This window comes from Danio aesculapii, chromosome 11 (genome assembly GCF_903798145.1).
Source record: "Danio aesculapii chromosome 11, fDanAes4.1, whole genome shotgun sequence".
NCBI lineage: Eukaryota > Metazoa > Chordata > Actinopteri > Cypriniformes > Danionidae > Danio > Danio aesculapii.
Genome location: NC_079445.1, coordinates 21498606 through 21523458, shown reverse-complemented (window position 1 = coordinate 21523458; position 24853 = coordinate 21498606). Strand labels below are relative to the sequence as shown.

General features: G+C 34.3%; 1 protein-coding gene across 1 annotated transcript in view; it reads left to right on the top strand.

Annotated features, from left to right (window-relative positions):
• The first annotated feature begins 6047 nt into the window (after positions 1-6047).
• Positions 6048-24853, top strand: part of mapkapk2a (MAPK activated protein kinase 2a) — a 46897-nt gene continuing 28091 nt past the window's right edge. The window contains exon 1 of the mRNA XM_056468157.1: positions 6048-6714. Within this exon, the coding sequence (XP_056324132.1) occupies positions 6490-6714 (225 nt within the window). The 5' untranslated portion in view covers positions 6048-6489. The remainder of the gene's footprint in view (positions 6715-24853) is intronic.

The following is a 24853-nucleotide window of genomic DNA, read 5'->3' as shown; positions in this document are numbered from 1 at the left end:
GTGCACAAGTCATATTGTGCTTTGTGCCATTAACAGGAGGTGGATGACATATGGTAAACACTGGTTGAATTGGTTGAGTGCAGTGGGTTCACACACACATCTGTCCACCCAACCAAGCCAAGTCTGCTTTCAACAGACTACGTGTGAAATTAAATCCTTCTCTCAATATAACGTTCTCCACGGGGCTTGGTTGTTTTTAGCTTTTGGGAAGCAAGAGCGACTGGAAGCGCGTTGCCATAAATAGACTCCATAGATGTGACTTGGCTCATATGCTCTATGCAGACTGCAGAACTCCCTGAACATGTGAAAAGGGCAGACAAGAGAATTATTGCTGTCATTTGTTAGTTAGTAAACAAATAAATAGAATAGTGTAGAGAATTTAATAAGCTCAATGTAGATTTGGACATGGTGTTTTTGGCATTTGGGAATGGGAGTAATAGGCTGGTCTGCAAGGAGAAATAATAACATTGACCTTTAAAGCTATTAGTAATGGACACCTGCATAATAAATCAAAATGCATAACCTTAATTGTGCACTAACATGCAATAACATGCATATTACAATAACTAACAATATGTGGTGTATAAACAGTAAATAAACAGTATTTTCATTTGCATCTAACTCTATAACAACAACAAACGATAGACACAGACGGATGGACGGACGGATAGACAGACAGACAGATATAGATAGATAGATAGATAGATAGATAGATAGATAGATAGATAGATAGATAGATAGATAGATAGATAGATAGATAGATAGATAGATAGATAGATAGATAGATAGATAGATAGATAGATAGATAGATAGATAGATAGATAGATAGAAAGATAGATAGAACTGTAGAGGGATGGATGGATTCATAGACAAAGTTTGCTAGATATGGATAGAAATCAGGCTGAATGGACAGATACGTGGAGTAATGAACAGCTCAATAGCTGAATGGATGCATGATGAATAGATAGACAGACAGACAGACCGAATGAATGAAAGAATAGCTATAGGCTATGGATGTGGATGCACTTAGCAAATGGTTTGGTAGATGGATGGATAAATAGTTGGACCTGTAGAGGGTTGGATTGATGGAGAAATAGCTTGGCAGATAATGTTATGGATAGTTATAGGAATGGATAGACATAGATAGATAGATAGATAGATAGATAGATAGATAGATAGATAGATAGATAGATAGATAGATAGATAGATAGATAGATAGATAGATAGATAGATAGATAGATAGATAGATAGATAGATAGATAGATAGATAGATAGATAGATAGATAGATAGATAGATAGATAGATAGAACTGTAGAGAGATGGATAAATTGATGGACATAGTTTGGTAGATATGGATTGAAATCGGCAGCTTAATAGATGTATGGATGCATGATAGATAGACAGACAGACGGACAGAATGGATGTACATGTAGGCTATGGATGTACTTGGCTAATGATTTGATGGGTGGATGGATTTATAAATAGTTGGACCTGGAGAAGGATGGATTGATGGAGATTAGGATGGTAGATATGGATAGATAGATAGATAGATAGATAGATAGATAGATAGATAGATAGATAGATAGATAGATAGATAGATAGATAGATAGATAGATAGATAGATAGATAGATAGATAGATAGATAGATAGATAGATAGATAGATAGATAGATAGATAGATAGATAGATATTGAAAATATTATGCTTCCAATTCAATTCAATTCAATTCAATTCAATTCAATTCAATTCAATTCAATTCAATTCAATTCATGTTTATTTATAGTGCTTTCCACAATGTAGATTGTGACAAAGCAGCTTAACATAGTTCTAATAAAGTCCAGATTTCAGAGTTGAAGTTTAGTTAAGTTTAGTTCAGTGTGGTTTAAGTTTCACTGCTGAAAGTTCAAACACTGAAGAGCAAATCCACCGAAGTGCAGCTCCACAAGTCCCGATCCAACCAAGCCAGTGGTGACAGTGGCGAGGAAAAAAAAAATTCACCAATTGACAAAGTAGAAGGGGAAAAAAATAGGTTCCAATGGGTTGTACCAATGCACAGACAGACATTTTTAAACTGTATATTATGTCCACTTACCCCGGTGCCATCCCCAAACACAACTTTCATTTAAAACATTCTGAAGTTTTACATTTCCAAACACTTAATTGTGTGTTATTTAAAAGCTGTTTTTTATCTATGAGGAAAACAAAACAAAAAAACTAAATAAAAATAGTGTCCCAACAGCCAAACATTAACACTATTACAGTTACCCACACAAAATAGAGGCACACAAACACATGCACAGACACCACACGCAATTAAGTTTGAACAATTATTAAAGGTATAGTTCACTCAAAAAAAAAAAAGATTCTGTCATCATTTACTCACCCTTCACTTGTACAATTGAGCTTCTTTATAATATAACACAGGTGTGCACATTTTTTTTTTCTATAAAGGGTCAAAAACCTAACTTGATTAAGGGCTGTGGGCTGAATATATAGCAAACTGTATTACAATAAATTTGCCAAGGGGAATTAGCTAATTTATTCGATAATATTTTTTAAAAAGCAGAAAATGTTGCTTTAAATCATATGAATTAAGTATCGTTTTTAACATTTTATAATAAACTTATTACTGTAAAAACATAAACAAATCTCGTTTATAACACAATGGAGTTCAATGCTGAATACACTAGTCAAGCTGCCCTCACCTTGATTTACTCGCAGATTACTTCTACTCTCCTCTATCTGTCAAGTGACAGTATTTACATTTTAAAAGTCTGATTCATTTACAACATTTAATTGAATCATTTCATTTCAGTTTTTTGTAGCTCATCGATTAAACAAAGAAACAAAAGGTTCCATTTGAAATGACGTCTCTGTCAAAGGCATTCACCCCAACCACCTCCCCATCATTCTTTTCAGATGGGACGGTGGGCCAAATCAAGGTTGGATCAACTTCGGCCCGCAGGCCCTATTTTGGAAATCTCTGATATAACACAAAGGAAGATATTTTGAAGAAAGCTGGAAACCTGTAACCATTGACCTCTATAGTATTTGTGTATCCTACTTTGGAAGTCATTTGTTACTGGTTTCCAGCTTTCATCAAAATATCCTATTCAGTGTTCAATAGAAGAATCAAACTCATAAAGGTTTATAACCACTTAAGGGTGAGTAAATAGCCAGTAAATTTATTTTGACTTTTTTGGGTGAACTATTATTTTAAGTCAGGTGTTTTTTCTGTCTCTCCGTCCATTCTTGGAAATGCTGTAGCTCTGCTCAGTGTTGTGCTCTTTTAAGGTCACCACCGCTATCAGAGAACGGCCCTGCACGTGTGAAATATTGCTGACATGCTGATAACAGCCACAGGGCCCCTTAAAGTGTTAAGGCGTGAGTATGTGAAAATGGAAGTTGTATTTTCAGTAAAGCTTGATTAAATATTTGCCACCATAACACCCATCTCCACCCAGCACAATGTGTTATATAATGTGTGTGCTTTGATAATCACCAGTACATTCCTTGTGGATCATGTTTATATCAGCTAATCTATTCTTCACTGTTTGACTTTTGATCCTTTGCAATTAAGACAAATGTTTATTCACACTTTAACAACATACAAGTTAGCCTGCAGTTAAAAAAGTGCCACAAAGTCATATTAAAACAGAAATGTTCACAATTTTGGATTGTTTGCATGTCTTATTTTATTATTATTAATAAAATATATATATATATTGACTTATTTGTTGATTTTTCTTTGGTTGTGAATAAGCTCGTGCACAACACAGTCCCAGAAATGGCATAAGGAGGATTTTGAGTCATTTCTCAACAACACCAGCTGACTATTAAAGCTATTTGTTAACGATTCAGGTCCTTCGGCAAAATACAATATATAAATCTGTTCTGTGCTTTTGGCTATTTCATAATACAAAAACAAGGGTGTTGAAATATCTTAAAATCTGTTGTATTCAAAGGGTGAATTTTTCTAAAGCGCCATCTTGCGTCTTTCGGGATCATGACTGAATTGACTCACCTGTAAGGCATATATTTATTTGAAAAATGTAGACTAATATTATAATTAATTATAATGTTATTATGGAATTATCCGAAATTTTAGTTTTGTTTTAAGTTAAATATTTTAAGCTGATATCTATTTTGCTGTTTCATAAAAGACTGTCTGAGAAAACGTCTTTTGAAACGCTTGCAGACTGCGCCATCTTGTGGCTAGATGTATTTCTCTCACTAAAATGGTTTTCACACAACAGCGACATCTGTTGATACATAAGAAATAAAAATCCATCAAGCAATAATACAAACTCGCAAAGCCTGCAAGTCCAAAAGGCGACGGAAATGTTGAAGGAATTTGAATGTAGAAAACATGCCACCTTTTATATTTTATGCAAAAAATTAAATAAAATAAAACTCAAAATTACTATACTTACACGTTTGAGTAAAATGTATATGTTTTTGTAAGATACAGATGACATTTGTCCCAAGTCTCAAATAAAAATATTGTTATTTAGAGCCTTTTTAAATAAAAGAGCAAAGATGTGATTTTTTAGACATCTTTATATTATTTTATATAACTTTAGAAGTTTAGAAATCCATATTTTGGATTTCTATGAATTTTTAATGGAATATCCCAGAATTTATAAACACAACAAATGAAAACTTCATTTTTTAGGACACATTAAATTTTTTTTGAAAATAAATAAATAAATAAACATGGTAATACATAAAAATGGTTTTACACATCTGAAAATTATAAAATAAATATTAGCCTTTAGTTAAACCTATATCTTATAAATCCAGGAAACTGCAAATTTTCAAATGGCCTTATTTATTTATTTATTTATTTATAATAGCTGTGTATATACCTACAGTGGGGTATATGCACACGGACTTTTAATTTTCAGTCAGCCAGCGCGACTGCTTCCGGTGAACGGTCCTTCCATTACAAATCACCACGTTTAAGGTCTGATTTCTTTAAAAATAAGTGATCTTCACTGTCTGATAAATATACAATATAAAGTGGGTCTTAGACCAGGCAAGAAGCACTGCGTTAAAATTTTCAAGGGTGTAGAATTAGCACAGATTATTAAAATGTCCCCACCAATAATTTAATCGCCTCCAAAATAAAATAACGCTTTGTCGAAAATTTCCTCTCAGACTTATTGCACAAGACTCAGGTGAGACATGAACATAAGCAGCTACATTTCAAAGAAAAATGTCAGTCATGTGAAGTCAAGTTTGCTACAAGTTCACTATAATAGTAACCATGGATGTGCAATTAATAAAAAATTGTTTCGACTTTGGCCTCCACGACAATTATGAAAAAAAAAAAACAATAATTGAGGTAAAGTAGTTATTGTGTCATATGTCTCCCCCTTTCCAGAAGTCTGCATTCATTCCTTGTTAAAGTAAAATCATGTGAATTTACTTTTGCACCATAAGATATGCTTGATTTAATGTTGTTTTTATTACTTTATTAATTGTTTTGATTTATTATAATTTTTTAAGTGCGAAACAAAACATCTACTGTTCTGTTTGCATGCTCAGAGAAGGAAAAGAACATGTAAAGTCATATTTTAGCTTAAAGTGCATAAATGGCAATATTATACATGCAAAAATGTGTTAAATGGGTGGTAAGTGATCATGCACAATTAAGCCCACAGTAAACAGAAGTCTTTATTAAACTACCTTTTTGTCAGACATTCCCTTAACTTTACATTTTAAATTGAAACTTTACACGATCTATCATCTTGTTTTATGCTTGAACAACTATAAATTCATTAAAAATTAATCATTTCAATTATTATTAATTAAAAGTTAATGCTTAAGTTAATTTAACTGATTGTATTTTAATTACGTTACGATGCTGTAAAAGGAACCTTATAAAGTTTAAAATAGTTGTATTAACCTTTTACCGGAAGTTTATCGTTGACTGAAAAACACAAGCTGTGCATATAGCCCCCATTTCACACTTAAAACTGGTCCATTTTTAGTAGGCCGCGGCTCCTTTAAGAGCGCAGGCATTCCGATCCCCGACGTGACGTCAGAGCAGCAAGACGCTGGCCGAAAGTCGTGAAGGGGCAGTGCGCGTCTCTCAGAGGACTGGTGTTTTAGCGCATGCTATTCTCGGCTATTCAACTCAACATTTGTGTTTTTAATTCGCCCGGCGGCTCTTTCGAATAGCCGGAGTCACTTCGACGACGTTTAACCTTGAAGTGACTTCATGTAAGTCGCCTTTTTAACTGCCTGAACCCCGAATCAGTGGATTGACCCTCGACATGGATATTAGCTAGCTTAGCTAGTCACCAAGAAACCGAAATAACGGCGCGTCAGGACGTTTGTCTTAGTTTTATCGCTTTTAAACTGGTTTATGTGCCTGGAGCCGAGCTCACTAAGGCAAATCTTGGCCTTGGGTGTTGCCAAAGAAAGACTAAAGTTCGGGAGAAGTAGCTAGTTGTTTAAAGTACGAGAAGAAAAGAGGTGGGAGATGTTAACTAACGCCAACAGTCCGCCGAAGTTTCCGAACCAACAGCAGCAGCAGCAACAACAGCAAAACCCACCTCAGTTTATGCTGGGAAAAGGATCACTTCAGATCAAGAAAAATGCCATTACCGACGACTACAAGATCACTAATCAGGTGCTGGGACTTGGCATCAATGGCAGGGTGCTGGAGATATTTTACAAGAGGAGTGGAGAGAAATTTGCTTTAAAGGTAAGAATGAGACGTTCACGAATCTACTTTTGTACTTTATGAATAAACATTTAAGGTCAAACTAGTTCTGTGTTCATATACAGTAACTAAAAACAAACGTAAGCATCGTTTTCTGGCTCTTTAAAAACACCGGCTTCACATTCATTCATTCAGCCAGTATTTTATTTATTTTCATTTGTAGCGTGTTTCAGCGTTATCTCTTTAAATGATTTAAAAGTAATAAGGTAAGCTTTCTGCAGGTGTTCTTCTAGGGTACACACAGTGATTTGGGAGTGAGTTAATCATTCATAGTAGGAGCACAATGGAAATTGGACAGCCATCTGTTTTATTAAGAACCAGGTGGCAGGTTTCTGTTCCACCAGGCCTTTGATATTAATGACAGCATTGGTCAGAATGGCTTTGAGGACAGGGCAGAGGATGACATAAGATCATGTCTCACCTCCTTTAGGAGGAGTGTTTTCTTTAGACTGACGCAAATCCACTAGCAGTTACGCAAAACAGGAAGGTGAGTCTTGTTTTGGTCAGGTGATTGTGGAATGGTTGTGACCGTTTGCTTGTAGTTAATTAGATTTTTATTTTTGTGTATTATTAGAAATGTAATGGTATTTGTAATTTACCTATCACTTTTTAGAGTGACATTATACTGACATTTGCCTGGACTCATAAGATATTATTTTGATTTCATTTTAAGTAGCCATGATTTCAGTGCTGATTCAATGTGACTGTAGTGCTTGGATGGACACTTAAATTAATTTAATGTTAACATCACTGCCTCCTTTCAAGGCAAAATGTCTACATACATGAACTGAGACAAATCCGTTGACGGATGACAGACAGGAAATTACTCCTGATGTATCTGCCAGATGCATAGAGAGAAATTTAAAAGATGAGAAATGCCAGCTGAGCAATTGATCATTTAAAAAAAGCTTTTATTTCTTCTTTTTTATGTTCCATACAATACATCAGTGTGTAAACTCTGTATGCACAGTCGTGATCCTAAATGAGAAAAAGCCACTATATGTATATACACACACACAAATGCACGATATTGAACAATATTTTGTTTTTCTGCAGTATATTTTGCGATTAAAAACAGTTTCACCAGATGAATACCGTTTTTTTTAATCATATTTTTAGGCTAATTAGGATAATTCTGCATAACACATAATTAAATTATATGCATAAAAACAAAAGAGCAAAGATGCAAATGAAACCAGCAGGGCTATTTTTCTTGTTTTCTGTCAAATTGTGTAGTATTTAGACACACAACTTATTTAGATAGTCTTCATTTAATAAATAAAAATAAATAATCCTTGTAATCTAAAGTTACAAGTGTTACAATTTTCTTTTGCTTGTGAGCTCTCTGGAAAAGCTTAATAATAAATCACAGATCTGAAAACATCCAAATGACAAACTTTCACTACATTATGGATATACTTAGCAACGACAAACTATTGTTCCTGATAAACTATAAACTATTGTTCCTGATAAACTATAATTACGACTGGACTTTGCAAATGCTACGATGCAAATATTGTTGATGTGTATATTGCGATATTGATGCAGAAATTTTATATTGTGCAGCCCTAATAAACACATGCATACATTTGTGTGAATATATATATATATATATATATATATATATATATATATATATATATATATATATATATATATATATATATATACATATACATACATACATACATACATACATATACATACATGTATACATATGTCCATTAGGGCTGCACAATATATCATTTCTGCATTGATATCGCAATGTACACGTCAAAAAAAAAAATATATATATTTATTTATTTATTTATTTATATTTATTTATTTATTTAGATCCATAGCTTGACTGGCATAGGATTGAAAATAAGTCATTAAGTCAAAAATGAGTAGTTTTATGCTAGTTTTTTTTGACAGATTTTCTTTTGTCACTTTGTGCATATTTTCTAATCATGGTTGTTTTCTGTAAATTTTGTCCCATAGTTGAACCATATCTAGATACTTGTTGTACAACAAATCTAAGTAATTTCTTCCCCCAACCTCATATCATGTTGAAATAAACTTGTAATAAATAAATGAAATTATTAAAATGCAGCTTCCATCTTAAAAGTAGTCTCATGTAAATGTTGTTGGAGTAATTGTCTACTCCCTCTACTGTAGTTGAATTGAAATTATTTTGTACTTTAATAATGCTGCGAACATGGATCTGGCAGATATTGTTGAATTTAAAAGGCAATCAAAAAGCCTAAGGGCAAAAATGTTTCACAGATCAAGATAATCCACTTCTGTGGTTGGCATCTTCCCACTCACTTACTACCGACAGCAGAAATGCAGAGGTGTTCTTTCACCAAGGTAACATTTATGTAGTTGAGATGTCCCTAGAATCATAGGGGTCTACAGTGAACTTGTAAGTTATTTTGCTGCTTCCTTAAAATGTTGCTCTGATCATTTAGACAGATTTTTATGAAGGGTAATACTGTAAGATTTAGTATTTGCTGTTTTGCTTCAGTTTGGTTGCATGGTGCGATTATCTGTTGAAGGAAAGCCCTGCTGATCTTCCACTGATGATGTCAGCACTCTGGCTTGCTTTACTCTCATCGTTCTGGATCTCTCTGCGCTCCGGTGACGGATCTGGCTTAGCTTCACATTCATCACTGACACACGGCTTGGCTGTTTTTAGCTTCAGAGGTGCATTGCATGTCTGTGGGAGGCAGAAAAAGACTGGGGGACTGTGAAGCGAGATAATGACTAATCTGCTGTGTGGAGAGTCCATTAATGATCTCTGATAGGGATACAAATATTCACCCATTGAAAAACAGCGTTCGATCTGTGTGTCTGGAGAAAAAATTAGTCATGGGGCTACATCCACACTTAGCCAGATCTTTAAAGCGTCATCATACAGCTTCGGTACAACAGGAATATTTAACAGGCACAAGTGTTTTGTCACAGTCAGCTAGAGAACTTAAGAGCTTCTTGTGATGCAAAAGTACAAAATAAACACAATAATGAAAAACTAAATTTTATAATTCAGTGATTTGTGTATTAAAGGGTCACAAAACACCAAAACACATTTTTTGAGATGTTGACAGTTGTATATATGCCCCACATTGCTAAAACCTCTATTAGGACTTCTATTTCAGTAACAAGTGAAAATTTGTTGTTTTTGCGTTGATCATTGTGTAAATTCCAGTGTCGAGATTGGCTGTCTGTACCAGGCGGTACAGAGTGACGTCATTGAGTTTTCAGCATATCTGTTCATTAATTCATGAGAAAAAATTGGTTCGAACCAATCAGCACATTCTATGGTGAACGAGATGCAACTTCAGTAATATGCATGATATAGCTTAAAGACTCTTTTTACCTGTTACAGTGTTCAGAGAGACACCACGTTGTGTTGCCAACTGTAATTCAAACTAGTAGAAGAATTGTTTTGTAGACGGGTCTTCTGTGTTCCATTTTTAAATGTGATGAAACAAAAGTTTTGTTTCCATTTCCCCGCAATGAGAGCACAGCTCGCGTGTGGATCCAAGCAGTTGGATTACAGTGGTCTGCTAACATGCTACAAAAATATGTTTGTAAGGAAAATTTTTTTTTACCCGAGGTCTTTTCAAATCTGGAAATGGTTCCAGTTGGGGTTGATCGTCTGTGTCTGTGCTATCCGAATCACTATCTATCTCCCATGCGTCACTGTTTGTGTTGCCGGTGTGAAAATCAGCATGTGCACGTAATGAAACTCCCCTCTCATGCAAACCCTTCCCTCTTTTGTCACTCGATACTTCCACCCAAACAAAGCTGGACTCACTCACTTTCCTGACTTTTTCAAACTAGAGATTGACTTGCGAGATGAGACAGAATTTTATAATTGCATTATAGTGTTGTCATGAGAATGAATTTCAGTTTAAAATAAAAAGTCCATTTACCAATGACATCTGAGCACTGTTGAGCACGTTCTTAAACACTAAAATCACTGGGATTGTCCGTGAAGGTCATCAGTTCACCACTGTTCACCAAGTGCAAACACGGATACAGGGACACAAGGGATGCATAAGTCGATCCATCAGCGAATCGCTCGTATGTCAGCTCAAAGACAAACCAGCTGATCAATGCAACTTTGAAATGCTTCAGGGTCCCTGTGTTTGCACTGGATAAAAACATGTACAGTTACACTCCTACTAAACGTATCTCTATGTAGATGGGGCCTTAAATAACCTGCTTGTTAGTCAAATCAGTTTGACCTGAAGAGCGGTCCATCCCACAGCTAAGCATAATTCTTTTTCTGGTGAATTTCCTAGAGTACATTTTGGGGAAATTGACTTGTTTTTTCTGACATCTTGTCATACCTGGAAATGAATACATTTCCTGATTTCTTACTACCTGGGAATTATGCGTTGATTGCTTGTTGCTTTGTGTAACTGGATGCACGAGGAAGCAAAGGAGAGTCTTGTTTTCAAGCCAAGAAATAATTATCTTTGAAGATTCATGCAGGACTTTACTGTGATGTTTAATTCATGAATGAGCAGGTTTGAACTTGTGAAGGAGCTGCCAAGTCTGCAAACTATAAATGCAAATTTTTTTTTCCAAAGGTCTGTTGGGGAGAAAGAAACCACATAATAAATAATAAAAAACATCTAAAAAGAAAATCATAGGACATGCCCTTTTGATTGATTATTGATAATCAATTCTGTGCATTCAACATTCAATGTACAAACATCCCATGCAAACAGACTGACATGGAATTCTATGATTTTTCAAAGAGAAACACCCCACTTCACCACTTTTTTTTTGCAGATTTGGTCTTAAATCCTTTTTATTTGATTAAGCCATATTTACTCCGATCCATACATTAAACGTAGGAGACAATTCTAAGTATATTTTGCTGATTAAGTTACTGAATACTGATTAATTGCCACATGGTGTCTGTTCTTAGGTGTTTGTTTGTGGCTTTTTGCCTCTGTCCACATTAGTAATAAGAGCTTGCAATTATTTTCTGGAAAAAATCCCTATGGATGGTAAACACCTTTGTACTATTATAGGTTTAGGTTTATGATTCTATTGGTAGGTGTTTCTCTGGGGTCTCACATTCTGTAACTAAATGTTCTCGAATTCATTTCATCCATTCAGTCTGTGGAGGTCAGGAAGAAAAAAAAGACATTGAACTGCTTAATTGTATTAAATAAAATAAATAATAAAAGTCTAATTGTGGCAGTGCTGAAATATTTTTAAAGCTTTTTGCTTTATTGGAATCCGCTGTTTAAAGGTCTATGTAATAGCCACATTTTCCCTGTTTTCATTTACTTTTAAGCAAAAAGTATGAGCATATTGGTCTCTTACAAGTTGGAAGCACCTCTCATCTAATTCTCTCTCTTAGGTTTCATTTCAAAATCAAAATGATGCACTGATCATGGTTTTCCATGCATGACCAATTCTGATTTATTATTTTTTAAACTACCAAATTGGCAGATTCTGTACCAGTTTCCAAAATTTTTTTTTGTTTATTTATTTTTTTTAGAAACTAGAAAACAGAAATGAGTGTGAGCAAATTTTTTGCTTTATGTTTATTTGCTTTATCACACGCTGAATCCTTTGTGATTTTTAAAAAGAAGCAACTACTGCACTAGAGCTGCACGATTAATCGAAAAAAGATTTTAATTAAACGAGCACACGATTTTAATTTAATTATATTTTTGAAGGTCAGGATAGAAGAGAAAAGGCTTTACTGCAACATGGACATCAACTGGTGTTACTGTCATCCAAATGGCATTAAAAGTGTCAAATACTGTATTTGTAAGGTATAGTTCACCAAAAAAAAAAAGTAATTTCTGTCGTAATGTAATGTAGTCACGGCTGTGAAATCACGCGTGAGCTGACGCACTGTTTGTTTACTACCGAGAGGATGTGCGATTGCCTGCAAATGATGTCTACTTTAGTGAACTGAACCTAGGCTGTGAATAACAGGTTATATAGTTGTAAATAACGTTCAGTTTGTTGCACAAAGCAATCGTTTGGGAGCCACATAGGAAGTGATTTCCATGTATGTTTTTTTTTCTCTCAAAATGACTGCAGCAATGAGCCACTCTCAGCAGTGAAAGAGAAACCTGTGTGCGCACATTTAAATGATTACATCGCATTTTAAGAGTTATGATTATGACAAGCATTTGATATGTTTTTTCTTTCGTAGCGAACACAGAGCATTGTGGGTGAGAATAATTGTTTAAGTGTCAGTACAAGTAGTCTAGCCTATATAATGTTGAATTTAATGCAAGAGGGAATCTGACAATGACAAATGTTTCATTTTACCAGTGAATTAAATGATCTAATAGTGTTGTCAATGACAAATGACAAGCATATGTCTCAAACATAATAATTCAACTTTAGAATTATGAATAGTTCTGATGCATCAATTTAGTGTGCATTAACAAACAGAACATGAAGTCTATTCAGGTCCATAGGCCTTAAGAAATAATAATAATAATAGCCTACTCGTATTAACCTTTATTTTACATCTACAGAATTGTGAGAAAATTGTGATTCTCATTTTAGCCAGAATCTTACAGCTCTATACTGCACTTTAACTTAATGACACCAACTTACAATGATGTGCAAGCTGGTTAAAAATACAAATTCATTCTCTTACAGCAAGTGGCTTGTATAGAACTACAGGCCTGTGTTGGTAAAATCCTGTCAAGATCATCATCTATTGTCAGCTTCTCTGACCTCTGTTAACATTTTCTTCATAAACTTTGTAGTTTAAAGTTGTTGCAGTAGAGTTTGTATGTAAATCCAGTTTTTGATCTCACATTTATAACAAAAATGTTCCAGTTCCGTTTTTTGTGGTTCTGGTCAGTCGGTGAATTTTTAAAAATCAGTATCATAAGCATTACAGTACATACAAGAGATGTTGACTGTTTTAATCAGTGACCAAAAACTTAATTTTATTGTTGTGTTATGATGTCTACAAAGCATTTCTAATCAGATCATTGATGTATGGAATTTTTATGTTGTCTTTATGGAGTAGAATTAATTTAATAGTATGCAGTGCAACTCTTTTTAAAGTGATAGCAAAAAATATATGCAAAAATTTAAACTCTCATCATTTACTCACTTTACTCGTTTTAAAACTTTTGAATCTCTTTTTTTTCTGTTGAACACAACATAGGATGTTTTGAAGAAAGGTTAAAAACCTGTAACTATTTTTTTTCCTTTCTATGGAAAAGTGTTGTCACAATGCTGCATTTTGTTACTGTTCAGTATTGAAATGTTAAAAAATGTCCATTTTCCTCTAACATACAAGCGCTGTTGAACATGTTCTTAAACATTATGTTCACATTCTCAACAGAAATGACTGTGATTGGTCGTAAATAGGCATGGGCCAGTAGATTCTGACGGTATGTGCTCACTGCTCTAAAATATGCTCTTTTTAAATGTCTGGGTAATAAACAACAACTTTTCTCCTTTGAAAAAAATATTTTTTATTTTTTCAAGATTTATAACATTTTGGAGCAGTAAACATGGCAAGCTAAATAATTAAAATAAATAAATGTCATCTGCTGTCTTCATTTGTTTCAAAAACACAGATTACTTTGCAATTTAAAACGGCGTTTTTGGATCTCTTTTCTGCTGGATATACAGTTGCCATAAAAAATAAAATAAAAATATAAATTAAAAATAGTACATATACCTTAGGAACAGTATTACAGAAAATTTTGGCGGTTTACCTTGAAAATGGTTATCGTCCTATGCCTAGTCGTAAAGGTCATCGGTAAAACAGCGGTAAAGTGTGGTGAGCTGATTACAGTCATAGCCAATCACTTTTAAATTTTGTGTTAACTATCACTTTAAAGAAACATTCATTTTGCAAGTCTCAATAGTTAAACAGTTGACTTAAACAATTCAGCTAGTTTCTTCTGGTAGGGTCACTTTAGTAAACTGAATCGTATTTGACCATTAGCATTTTGTTAATTTTGTTGTCCTGTTTAAAGATCGAGTTTTTTCTTCATTAGTTACATGGTGTAATAAAACTGACTGAAAATGAAAACATACTTTTTTCTAGGCCAATTTTAGTTGGAACTAAACTCTAATTCTGGCGTAATGGTCCAGAAACCCTGCTGCTATACCATGGCTACACCAGGCAGAGTAATATTACACCACACTTGAGAATCGGCTGTTTTCAGAGGGCGCCTTGAAACCAATGGTCCATGGCAAAGTTTCTCTATTACATCAACATGCTCTGAATATTACCTATAAAACTGATGACGGCCGGATTGTTTATTTGAAATATCAAAATGAAAGGACGTTTAAGTTATCGTACATTGCACTGCCAAAATACTTTGCCAGCTTAGTTGATAGATTTTTTTTTTGGTACTTTCAGTTTCATTACCCACACTGTCACAGTTGTAATGTTCAGCATTCAGTGGTTTACTATTTATTCTATCTAGCTTCTAGTTGTTTCCGGTGCTATGACCACAATCAGGTCAGCTTTCGACAGTTTTAGGCCAGTGAAGTCTTTTATAGCTTGCCCGTGCCCATAATTCTCCCACCCCCAAAGTTTTTTTCATTTATTTATTTATTTAATACAAATAGGATTTGTAGTTGTGCATAACTCAGTGGTTTGTCTTTTACACTCTCTTAAAGAAGTCATATTAGTCACCCTCATGAAATCTGCGTCTAAAATTTGTTTCCCTAAGATGATCTGCAAACCACAAGTACTGGATAGAATTTAATCTCCAAACATAATAATAGAGTATTCTGAATGCCGAGTAGCTATTAGTCAAATATATTTTATTAACTCGAATGTGTACTGCAGGTCGATTTATTTGAATGAGAATTTTTTTTTTTTTTTTTTTTTTACACGAGACACTCTCTTGTGCGCTTCCATACTTCCTCATGCATTTGTCAAAGAAACATGCAAACAACATGGCAGCAAGCAAAAATTGCCACACTGTGACAGCTCGCTCAGTTCACCAGTCTACCAGATGTGCAGCCCAATGCAAATAAAGTAAATAAAGTTTAACCCATTAATCTAGTGTAAGTAATTTATACAAATGGATATAGCTACAAATTAAAAGGCAAATAAATTCATGAAAAAGTCCCCCCCCCACCCTTTTTTTCTTTAGTGTTTTAATATCCTGTAAATAGCATAGGCTTAAGCTAATGATATAAGTTAACCTTCAACACTGTGGAATCTTAAGGAGTGGGGGAAAATTTAAAATGTATATTTATAAATAAATGCATAAATAAATTGCTGGCCATGTCGTCCAGCCCTTCTAGTTTCAACTAAATTGGAAGAAGAAGTTTGTGTTAGGATCTGTCCATAACAATTAGGAGTTGTGGATGAAATATAGACTGAGTTATAATTATACTCAGCACAACAGGCAGACGGAGAGACGTAACTAATATTAAAACATTGTTTTTCACTGGGATTTTATACTCTGAGGATTTACATAAGAATGAGGAAACTGGTGTTTGAGAATAATGGTTTGAAGTCATCTTGACAATCAGCTAGGTATAATCATCTTTCCTTCTGTGTCACCTTTTAAAGAAGCTTTCTGCTTGTTCATGATTTGCGATTGTAAACAGGCAGTCTTCCTCGTATGTTACAGGGAGTAGGAAAGAATCATTCTTGTTGTTTTATTAGATAAAACAGAATGAGAACGATACTAAAGGTAGGAAGTTCTAGGTGCAGCCCTTCAACTTTGTGCATTTTATGAGTTGATCTCAGCAGTAATAACCACACTACAAAAACATAGAAAGTGGCAAAAAGAAGAACGTAACCTTCCGCAAGGAGACATAGTTCTACTCAAGGACAATCAAGCCAAGAGAAGTGATTGGCCCATGGGCATTGTCCTTAATAGCTTCCCTGGAAACGATGGAAGAGTCAGGAAGGTTGAGGTGAAGAGAATAAAAGATGGAATATCAAAGGTCTACCTACGGCCCATCTCTGACACAATCCTTCTGTTGCCGTCAGATATTCAACTAAGTGGACAATAGTAATGACATCTTTTAGATGTCAGGCGGGTAGTGTGCTGGATCATCTACTAAATATTAGTATTTAGAATCCATAAATTAATGCCTAGTGATTTAGCTGCTTTTAAATTGTTGTTGCCATAGAAACATTCTGACAGTTTGAATCAGTTAATTGCCTCATTTAAAAAAGAACACCTTACAAGAAGTCACTTAAAATCCACCCATCCTGTGATCATCTGTAGAAGCATTGTCTGTAAGTTTATTATCTGTTTGTATTTATATTCTATCTCAGATATTATTGTTATGTACATAGATAACTATAGCTCATTTTATGGACATCTTTTTACATAGTTTCACTCTGTTTCAACATACTCAATGTGGCATGGAATAAAGCAGCATTCTTCCACAATCTCACGTGTTGGAAAGAGTTTATCTGTCTGTCTAACTTTGGGAAGAGAGACACCGGGGTGAGGGCAGAACAATCTAGTTAGTGCACTTTTTTTTTTTTTTTTTATTGAATTTTGGTTGATGTTACAAAAGGTATCTCAAGTTGCAAGATTATGATGGTAACAGAAAAAGAATAAGTGTAATATAAATAAAATATAAGAAACCCCTATTTCCACACCATCCACTAAGACCAGAAAAACACATGGAAAAAACGGCTGAAAAGAGATAACTCCTGTAAAATCTACCACACAGTTGTCAGTAGTAGCCAATATAGGGCTCCAGGTTATACATTTCCTCATTGAATTTTTTTTTTTTTTTTTTTTTTAGATGAATGTCTAGTTTTTTCATGGTGAACACATACTGTGTCCAATCTAGGGATCCGATCTCAATACCAAAATTCTGAGTATCAATCGATACAGATCTGGTCCGATACTGTGCTGTTTTCTTTTTTAATTATTATTAACGTAATACAGTTTATATAGTTCTGCTGAAACTCCAATAATATATCTTCTTCAGTAAAAAATAACAGACCTATAGGCCTACTGTATACGACAGACGGCACAATCTAACTAAACATGATGATTGCTATATACTACATTATTTGAGCATTCATTATGACATTGATATGATCTGTTGTGGTCCAGCTTATGTTTCCTTTTTAATATTAAGATTATTCTTTGAAATCTGTAATAGGCTACAACTATTGACCCTAATCGATGGTAAAATAACCAGCCTTTTAGCAAAGCTTGATATTTTCCTGCAGGTTTGACGCAGACTAAACTAAACCGTCTGAGGCGAGCTTTACTTAATCAACATTCCCTCGCCTAAACTTTCCGCGAGTGAGACAGAGAAACTAAAATCATGTCTGAAATTATTCTTTTTTTGTCTGAAAAATTCTTTTTGAAACTAATTTTGTTTGGTATAATTTGTTGGTTATTTTAATCTGTTTTTATTGGTCAGTTTCCTACAAAACAAACAAGATTATTTGAGGTGAAGTTCAAAACAAGGTCCGCTTTTGCTTCAGCACACAAACTGACAAACAGGTCTGCTAAATAAAATGTTAATACATATAAAATGACAGAGAAATATTCACAGTTTCAGAGTAGCCTATATTAGGCTGAATAAATTTCTGTTAATTACAATTCATATGCATCCGTCAGTTTCACTTTTAATAATTTAATCAACTACTTAAACCACAGTGAGCCAGGATTTACAAACTTTTCGCATCACTTAAAGTATTCCCCTCGGAAGAATAAACTCAGTCGGAAGAATAAGAGGACAAACTTATTATAAGAATAAACTTACGGAGTGGCGCATGTCACGTCTGCGCAGCCGGTGTCTGAATGAAGCGCTTGCATCACTGAGACACAGCGTGCAGCCCTCCTGTATACGGACACTTCTAAAACCAGCAGCACAAAGGGGAGAAATCAGTGCACTGAGGATCTGTCCAATGTATTATTGAGCCTCTTCTCATTTAAAGTTTCAGGTAGGCCTACTTTGTGTGTGAAGAGCAGGTAATAGCCTAACCCTCTCTACTCCAGTGTTGTGAATGCGATCTGCTGATCTAACAGACACAGCGCATGATTTAGAAACAGCAATGATCTCCATGTTGCAGGTCAAAATGAACCAATTTAATGCAAAACTAAATGCATTTCTCAACTGATTACTTAAACTAACAGGAACAAATAGTCTTGGAGAAAGTTTTTCGTGTTATCATGAACACGACACGCAGTTTGAATTGTGAATGAACGAAGAATGATTGACAGGCGCAGCGGCAGGAATCGCTGAACTCAACATGTATTTAACCACTTGAATATTCATCTGTGCTTCACATTAAACTGTACAATGGCTTCTGAACATTTAGGATATACCTATACCATTTAGGGTGTAGCCTACATGACAACTTTCTAGTGCTTTATAATAGGCTACCTTCGTGGCTTTTGTTGTCTTTTAAATTAAACCGAATATAGCGCAAGCGCAAGATATGATTTGGTTCAGTACCAGCTGGCCGATACCCGATCCAGCAAAAATATGCGGTATCGAATCGATATCCGATCCAAGTATCAGGATCAGTCTATCCGTAGTCCAGTCCTCATTTAATGGGGAGAAACCTGTTTCCATTTAAAAAAAAACAGCAGGCCTAGCTAACAGAGTGTTAAATGCAATGTCACTTTGGGCAGTATATAATACAGCAGAAGTTGGGGAAAGGCCAAACAGGGCTGTCGATGTGTTATTGGTGGTGTTAAGGGCCTTCGAGAGTGTTTTAAAAATGTCCGACAAGAAGTCTGTTTGCTTCAGGCAAGTCTAGAACATATGAAGATGATCCACTGGGGATTGTTTGCCATTACAAGCTTAATTTATGTTCGGGAATATTTTAGCCACTACAGCATTAGTAAAATGAGCTCTTTGTACCACTTTACATTTTATTAAATCATGTCTAGCGCAGATAGAATGAATCAAGAATATCCCTCCAGTGGTCCTCAGAAATGTCAAATCCCAGATCATACTCCAGGTTTGCTTAAGAGTGTTAGTTGAAGATGAGACCAGGGAGAGTATTTTACTATAGTGCTGTTGGAAAAATGGGGAATAAATTCTAAATAAAATGCGTTACTTGAAAGAAAAAAAATGTAAAAGACTTACTTAAAAAAACTTAAAAAAAGGCTATTATGAAGGTTGAATTAAAATGATTAAGATTTGAAATATGGGAAGATTAATTTTCATGTTATTCAAAGTACAAATATTTACTTTTTTATTACACAAACACATGAGTATGTGGTTTGGAAGTATTTTTAATTCATGTACATTTTTGTGTGTGGCTACATATTTGTATACCACATTATATTTATCATGTCCTATTCAATTACCAATGAAGGTAAGACTTAAATCCTAGAAAGTATTTTGGTGTAATTTTGAACTTTTGGTTTCTGTGTATTAAGATTAAAGTAAGGGATGTGAATTTCCATAAATTCCTATAATTGATCATCATTTAATTTAACAATCAATTGATTGATTAATTATTAACCTTAATAATAGGCCTGAGTGATAAGTCGATTAACTGAACGGCGATTTGTTTGAATAAAATCGATTTTTCACTCGAACAAATGCGACATTCCTCTCTGAGATCCCAAAGTTTCCTGTGCACCAGTCTACCAGATGCAAATGAAAGCTATCAGATTGAACCCTCTAGCTTTATATGAGTAATGAACTGATATAGCGCAAAATAAGAATGAAGAAACCCCTGAATAAATGTTTGTTTAAATAAACAGTACAAAATAAGTAGGAAATAAACAATCTTGAAAACGACCCCTTTTTAACGATCACTGAGTTTTTCATTGTAATTTTATAAAATGGTTTCATTTTTTTATTATTATTATTATTATTGGATTTTTTTTTTTAATATTAAAAGACTTTTATGCATATGTGAAAGTGTTAAATTTGATCTTTAAAGGTTATTTAGCAAGGTTCTGGAGTGAATTTTTATTTATTTATAATTTTATTTTTGCATTTTTTTTATATCATATAATTATGATTGTCTTGACCTAATTATGAAGTTTAATAACCTTCAACTCTACAGTTTTTTTTTGGTTGGGGGAAAAATGGATGTAAATCCTAAATAAATTTTATTAGTGAAAAATTGGGATAAAAAAAAAAAGCCTTATCGTCCAGCCCTAATGTGAAATGTCTAAGTGACAAATTGTCACTTGACCTGACAGGATGTGTAAATGCCACTCAAAATGCCAGCACCCTCAACCAAAAGAAAATGGTTTTAAATAAAAGGCTGGTAAGAGTGCAAAAAGAAGCAATGGTTTGATTATTTGATTTCATTCATTAAATGTGATTACTAATATACAACAGTACCATCTCAAATGTACACAAAACTTGTCCAGGTGTGCATCTGTAAGAGGAAACGGATGAAGAGTTAAAATTGGCCCAAATTGCAGTTTCTTGCTCATGGTTAATGTTTCTATCTGAAATTTTCTGTCTTGTCACAACGTGACACCCACCCCCCACCAAAAACAAAACATACATTCACCAAAGTGTGTATGCATTTGTGTGCACTGGAATGTTAAGTTGAAAAGTGGAATGATGCTTAATTTTAAATGAATTTACAAGTTAAAATATGGGACAAGCACACATGATTTTTTTTTTTTTACAAAAATGACTAACTGAAAACAAAATTATTAACCTACATCATCAGCATAATTAACTTAAATATTAACTGCTGGAGTCTTGTTGTAGTAATATTAATGATAAACTGCAGCAGATTTAATTTAGGCTTCTGTCATTTTATAGTTGCCATATGCATTGATTTTAATAAGTTAAATTGTTCTCTGAGATTGTGGGTATGTGGCTCAGGTAAGTTCACAAGTTCTTCAGAAAGGATTTTATATGCATGTTGTTAATTGAAAATGTTTGCATTATATTTCATCTCCAGCCCTATTTTTGTTATATTTAATATCTGATAAGAAATATGATCCATTAGGAATGAGGTATAATAAACATGTTTTATCCATCCTTCATGGCAGGGCTTTTACATATTATGGCTTAAACTGTGTTTGAGTGTTCCTATGACATTGATTTTGTTTAAAGTACAGAGACACCTGGTATTTTTGCATTTGGTGTGTGCATGAAATTATGTGACATTGTTACAAAAAAGGAAGCATGTTTAAGCTTATCCCTTTGGCAAATGAGTGAACTTCCCCTCTTTCTGAAATCATGACTGTTTTTTTTTATTTTGTAAACCAACTCTAAAGCCACACCTGTAGGTAACTTTTTGAAAACAGCTTAATTCCTAAATCTACTAACTAATTTTACTTGGTGTATGGCTTGATGCTTTTTAAAATTTATTTACGAACGCGCTGCTTATGTACAGTTGAAGTCAGAATTATTAGCCCCCCTCTAAATTTTTTTTTCTTTATTAAATATTTCCCAATTGATGTTTAACAGAGCAAGGAAATTTTCACAGTATGTCTGATAATATTGTTTCTTTTGGTGAAAGCCTTATTTGTTTTATTTCGGCTAGAATAAAAGCAGTTTTTCATTTTTTAAAATCCATTTTAAAGTCAAAATTACAAGCCCCTTTAAGCTAATTTCTTTTTCGATAGTCTACAGAACAAACCATCTTTATACAATAACTTGCCTAATTACCCTAACCTGCCTAGTTAACCTAATTAAGCTAGTTAAGCCTTTAAATGTCACTTTAAGCTGTATAGAAGTTTCTTGAAAAGTATCTAATCAAATATTATTTACTGTCATCATGGCAAAGATAAAATAAATCAGTTATTAGAAATGAGTTATTAAAACTATGATGTTTAGAAATGTGTTGAAAAAATCTGCTCTCCGTTAAACAGAAATTGGGGAAAAAAATAGTAAAAAAAATAAACGGGGGCTAATAATTCTGACTTTAACTGTATTTGTAAATGCATATAGTAGTTACAGTAAATTCATATAGTAGTTACAGTAAATTCATATAGTTTTTATAGCATTCCCAAATGTCCTTATCATTTTTTAAAACAGTTTGAACTTGTTTTGGGGTATAGGGAAACCGTTACCTGCATGCAGCCTGATTGTGTATTCTACTTTTTCTTCTAGTCACCTACCAGACGCAACATTTTGTTTTGTAGTTTTTCTGTTTAGATCAGAATGATCTCACATCTCCACCCACAACATTTCAGCATGTCCTGCAGTCACCAGACCAGCTTGACCAAGCAAAGAAAGCAAAAAATAAATAAAAATAAGTAGAAAACACTTTTACTCTGGCTAGTGGCTACTATCAATTCTGCTTAATAAATATGCAATCAGCTTATTAGGCTTTGACTTGAGCAGTCCCCTGTGCTGCTTTCTGTCTATTTTGATGGAAGGTAATTGACAACATCCACTAAAGGAGTTTCCCATCTCTCATCCAGTGAGAGACAGGTGGAAAACCCCAAAGGGAGAACGAATGGCTTAGCCGAACAGAGAAACATGACTGCTGAAAGCATCATTATCATCGGCTTAGTGATGGTGATTTACACAGAAATGTCATCTGATAACACAGGGAAATTACATCAGCAGTGTCAACTGTTGGTTACTTTTTATATTGCACTTATGGGAAGTGGGAGTTAAAAGGGGTCAGTGTAGAGAGATCTGATGTCTCGACTTGCAACCGAAGGAAGTAGGGACAGGATGTTTGACTTATAGAAGTGAAACTTCTAACTGACATATGCACTCTTTTACATGTAAGGACACCTGGTGGTAGAATTGTACAATTTGAAGACAGCGACACTTGTATACCCATTAAAGCATGCTATTCATTAAAACTGGTTGTAAAAGTATGATTACTTCCTCATTAGCTGTTTCTCACATTGACATTGTTCCCTTTGTAGTTCGCTATGTTAGATATTTGAACCATTTAATCAACCAATCTTGGTTAAAGTTGCCACAAAATATGTGATCAATGTGTGATATTGATCTGATTGTGAATGGTTCATCCAGGCATGTTTTTTTTTCTTGCAGGGTCATGCCTAAGTGACTTTTTTATTTATTTATTTTTATTTTATTATTATTATTTTTTAATTCTTTACCCATTTATTTATTGAATAAAAATTAGCTTCTATGTATTGCTTTGCTATATAGTGTTGACACATAATCCAAGAAAAGTTTTGACTGCTTAAAATTACCAAACAAGTAATAGTACTTCTACAAATCATTATAAAACTACATTTCGTTGCCTTGTACTTGTACATGTGTGATGACAATAAATTGAATCTAATCTAATCTAAAAAACTAAACCTTTCACGCGTGAGTTTTAAATACTCCTGTTGACCCTCCTGCATGAGATTTTTGTGACCGTTAGAACTTAGGTTCTGTGGACTATTGACGTGGAATCCATTGCGTTCTAAAGTTCCCATGGTAACGCGTCAAGTTTATCACGTGACCCACCTGCCCCAATGATCCATGTATATATTTTTCTGTAAATATTGACAAATGTTCTTGATATATTGTAAATTTCTGATATTCTGATATATGTGATGGAACATATATTTTGTCTTTTAAACGGCTTAATAAATGATCATATAATTTGCTACCTCTGTTGTTGCTTGAAGGGATACAGCTGGGATCTGAAATTAGCATGAAGTAGTTATATTATTTATTAAATTACGCATTAATTTATTAGCATCTACCACTACCTCAACACTAAACCCAACCCTCAGGGTTATGTAAAAATATTATTTGATTAAATATTACAGTGTCACAAAAATTATGCTATATTGACGCGAGTATTTTCAGCTGTATCCCATCTAGACTTCACCCTCTCCTGCAGCATGGTGAAGTCTAGATGGGATACAGCTGAGGATACTCTCATCAATATAGCTTAATTTTTGAGACTCTGTGCAACAAATAATATTTTTACATAACCGTGATGCCCGATTCACCCGGGGCTTGGGCGTCCACGCTTGACAGTGGGCGTGTCTTGATTTGGGGCTGACGTGATCGTCATAGCAGCATCAGCCAATGAAATTAGTCCGCAATCGGCTACTGCCTGAGCTGGTGTATTTGCGTGCTTGAAAAGTTGAGAAAGTCCCAACTTCTGCAGCAAGCAAATCAGCTGAAGCAGCACCAAAGGACCTACAATTTAGTTCGGCAATGATTGACGTCACCCATTCAAAGTGAATGGTTGACGGTGATGCCCTGTGTGAATGGGGTTGTGTTTAGGGTTAAGGTATTGGTGCAA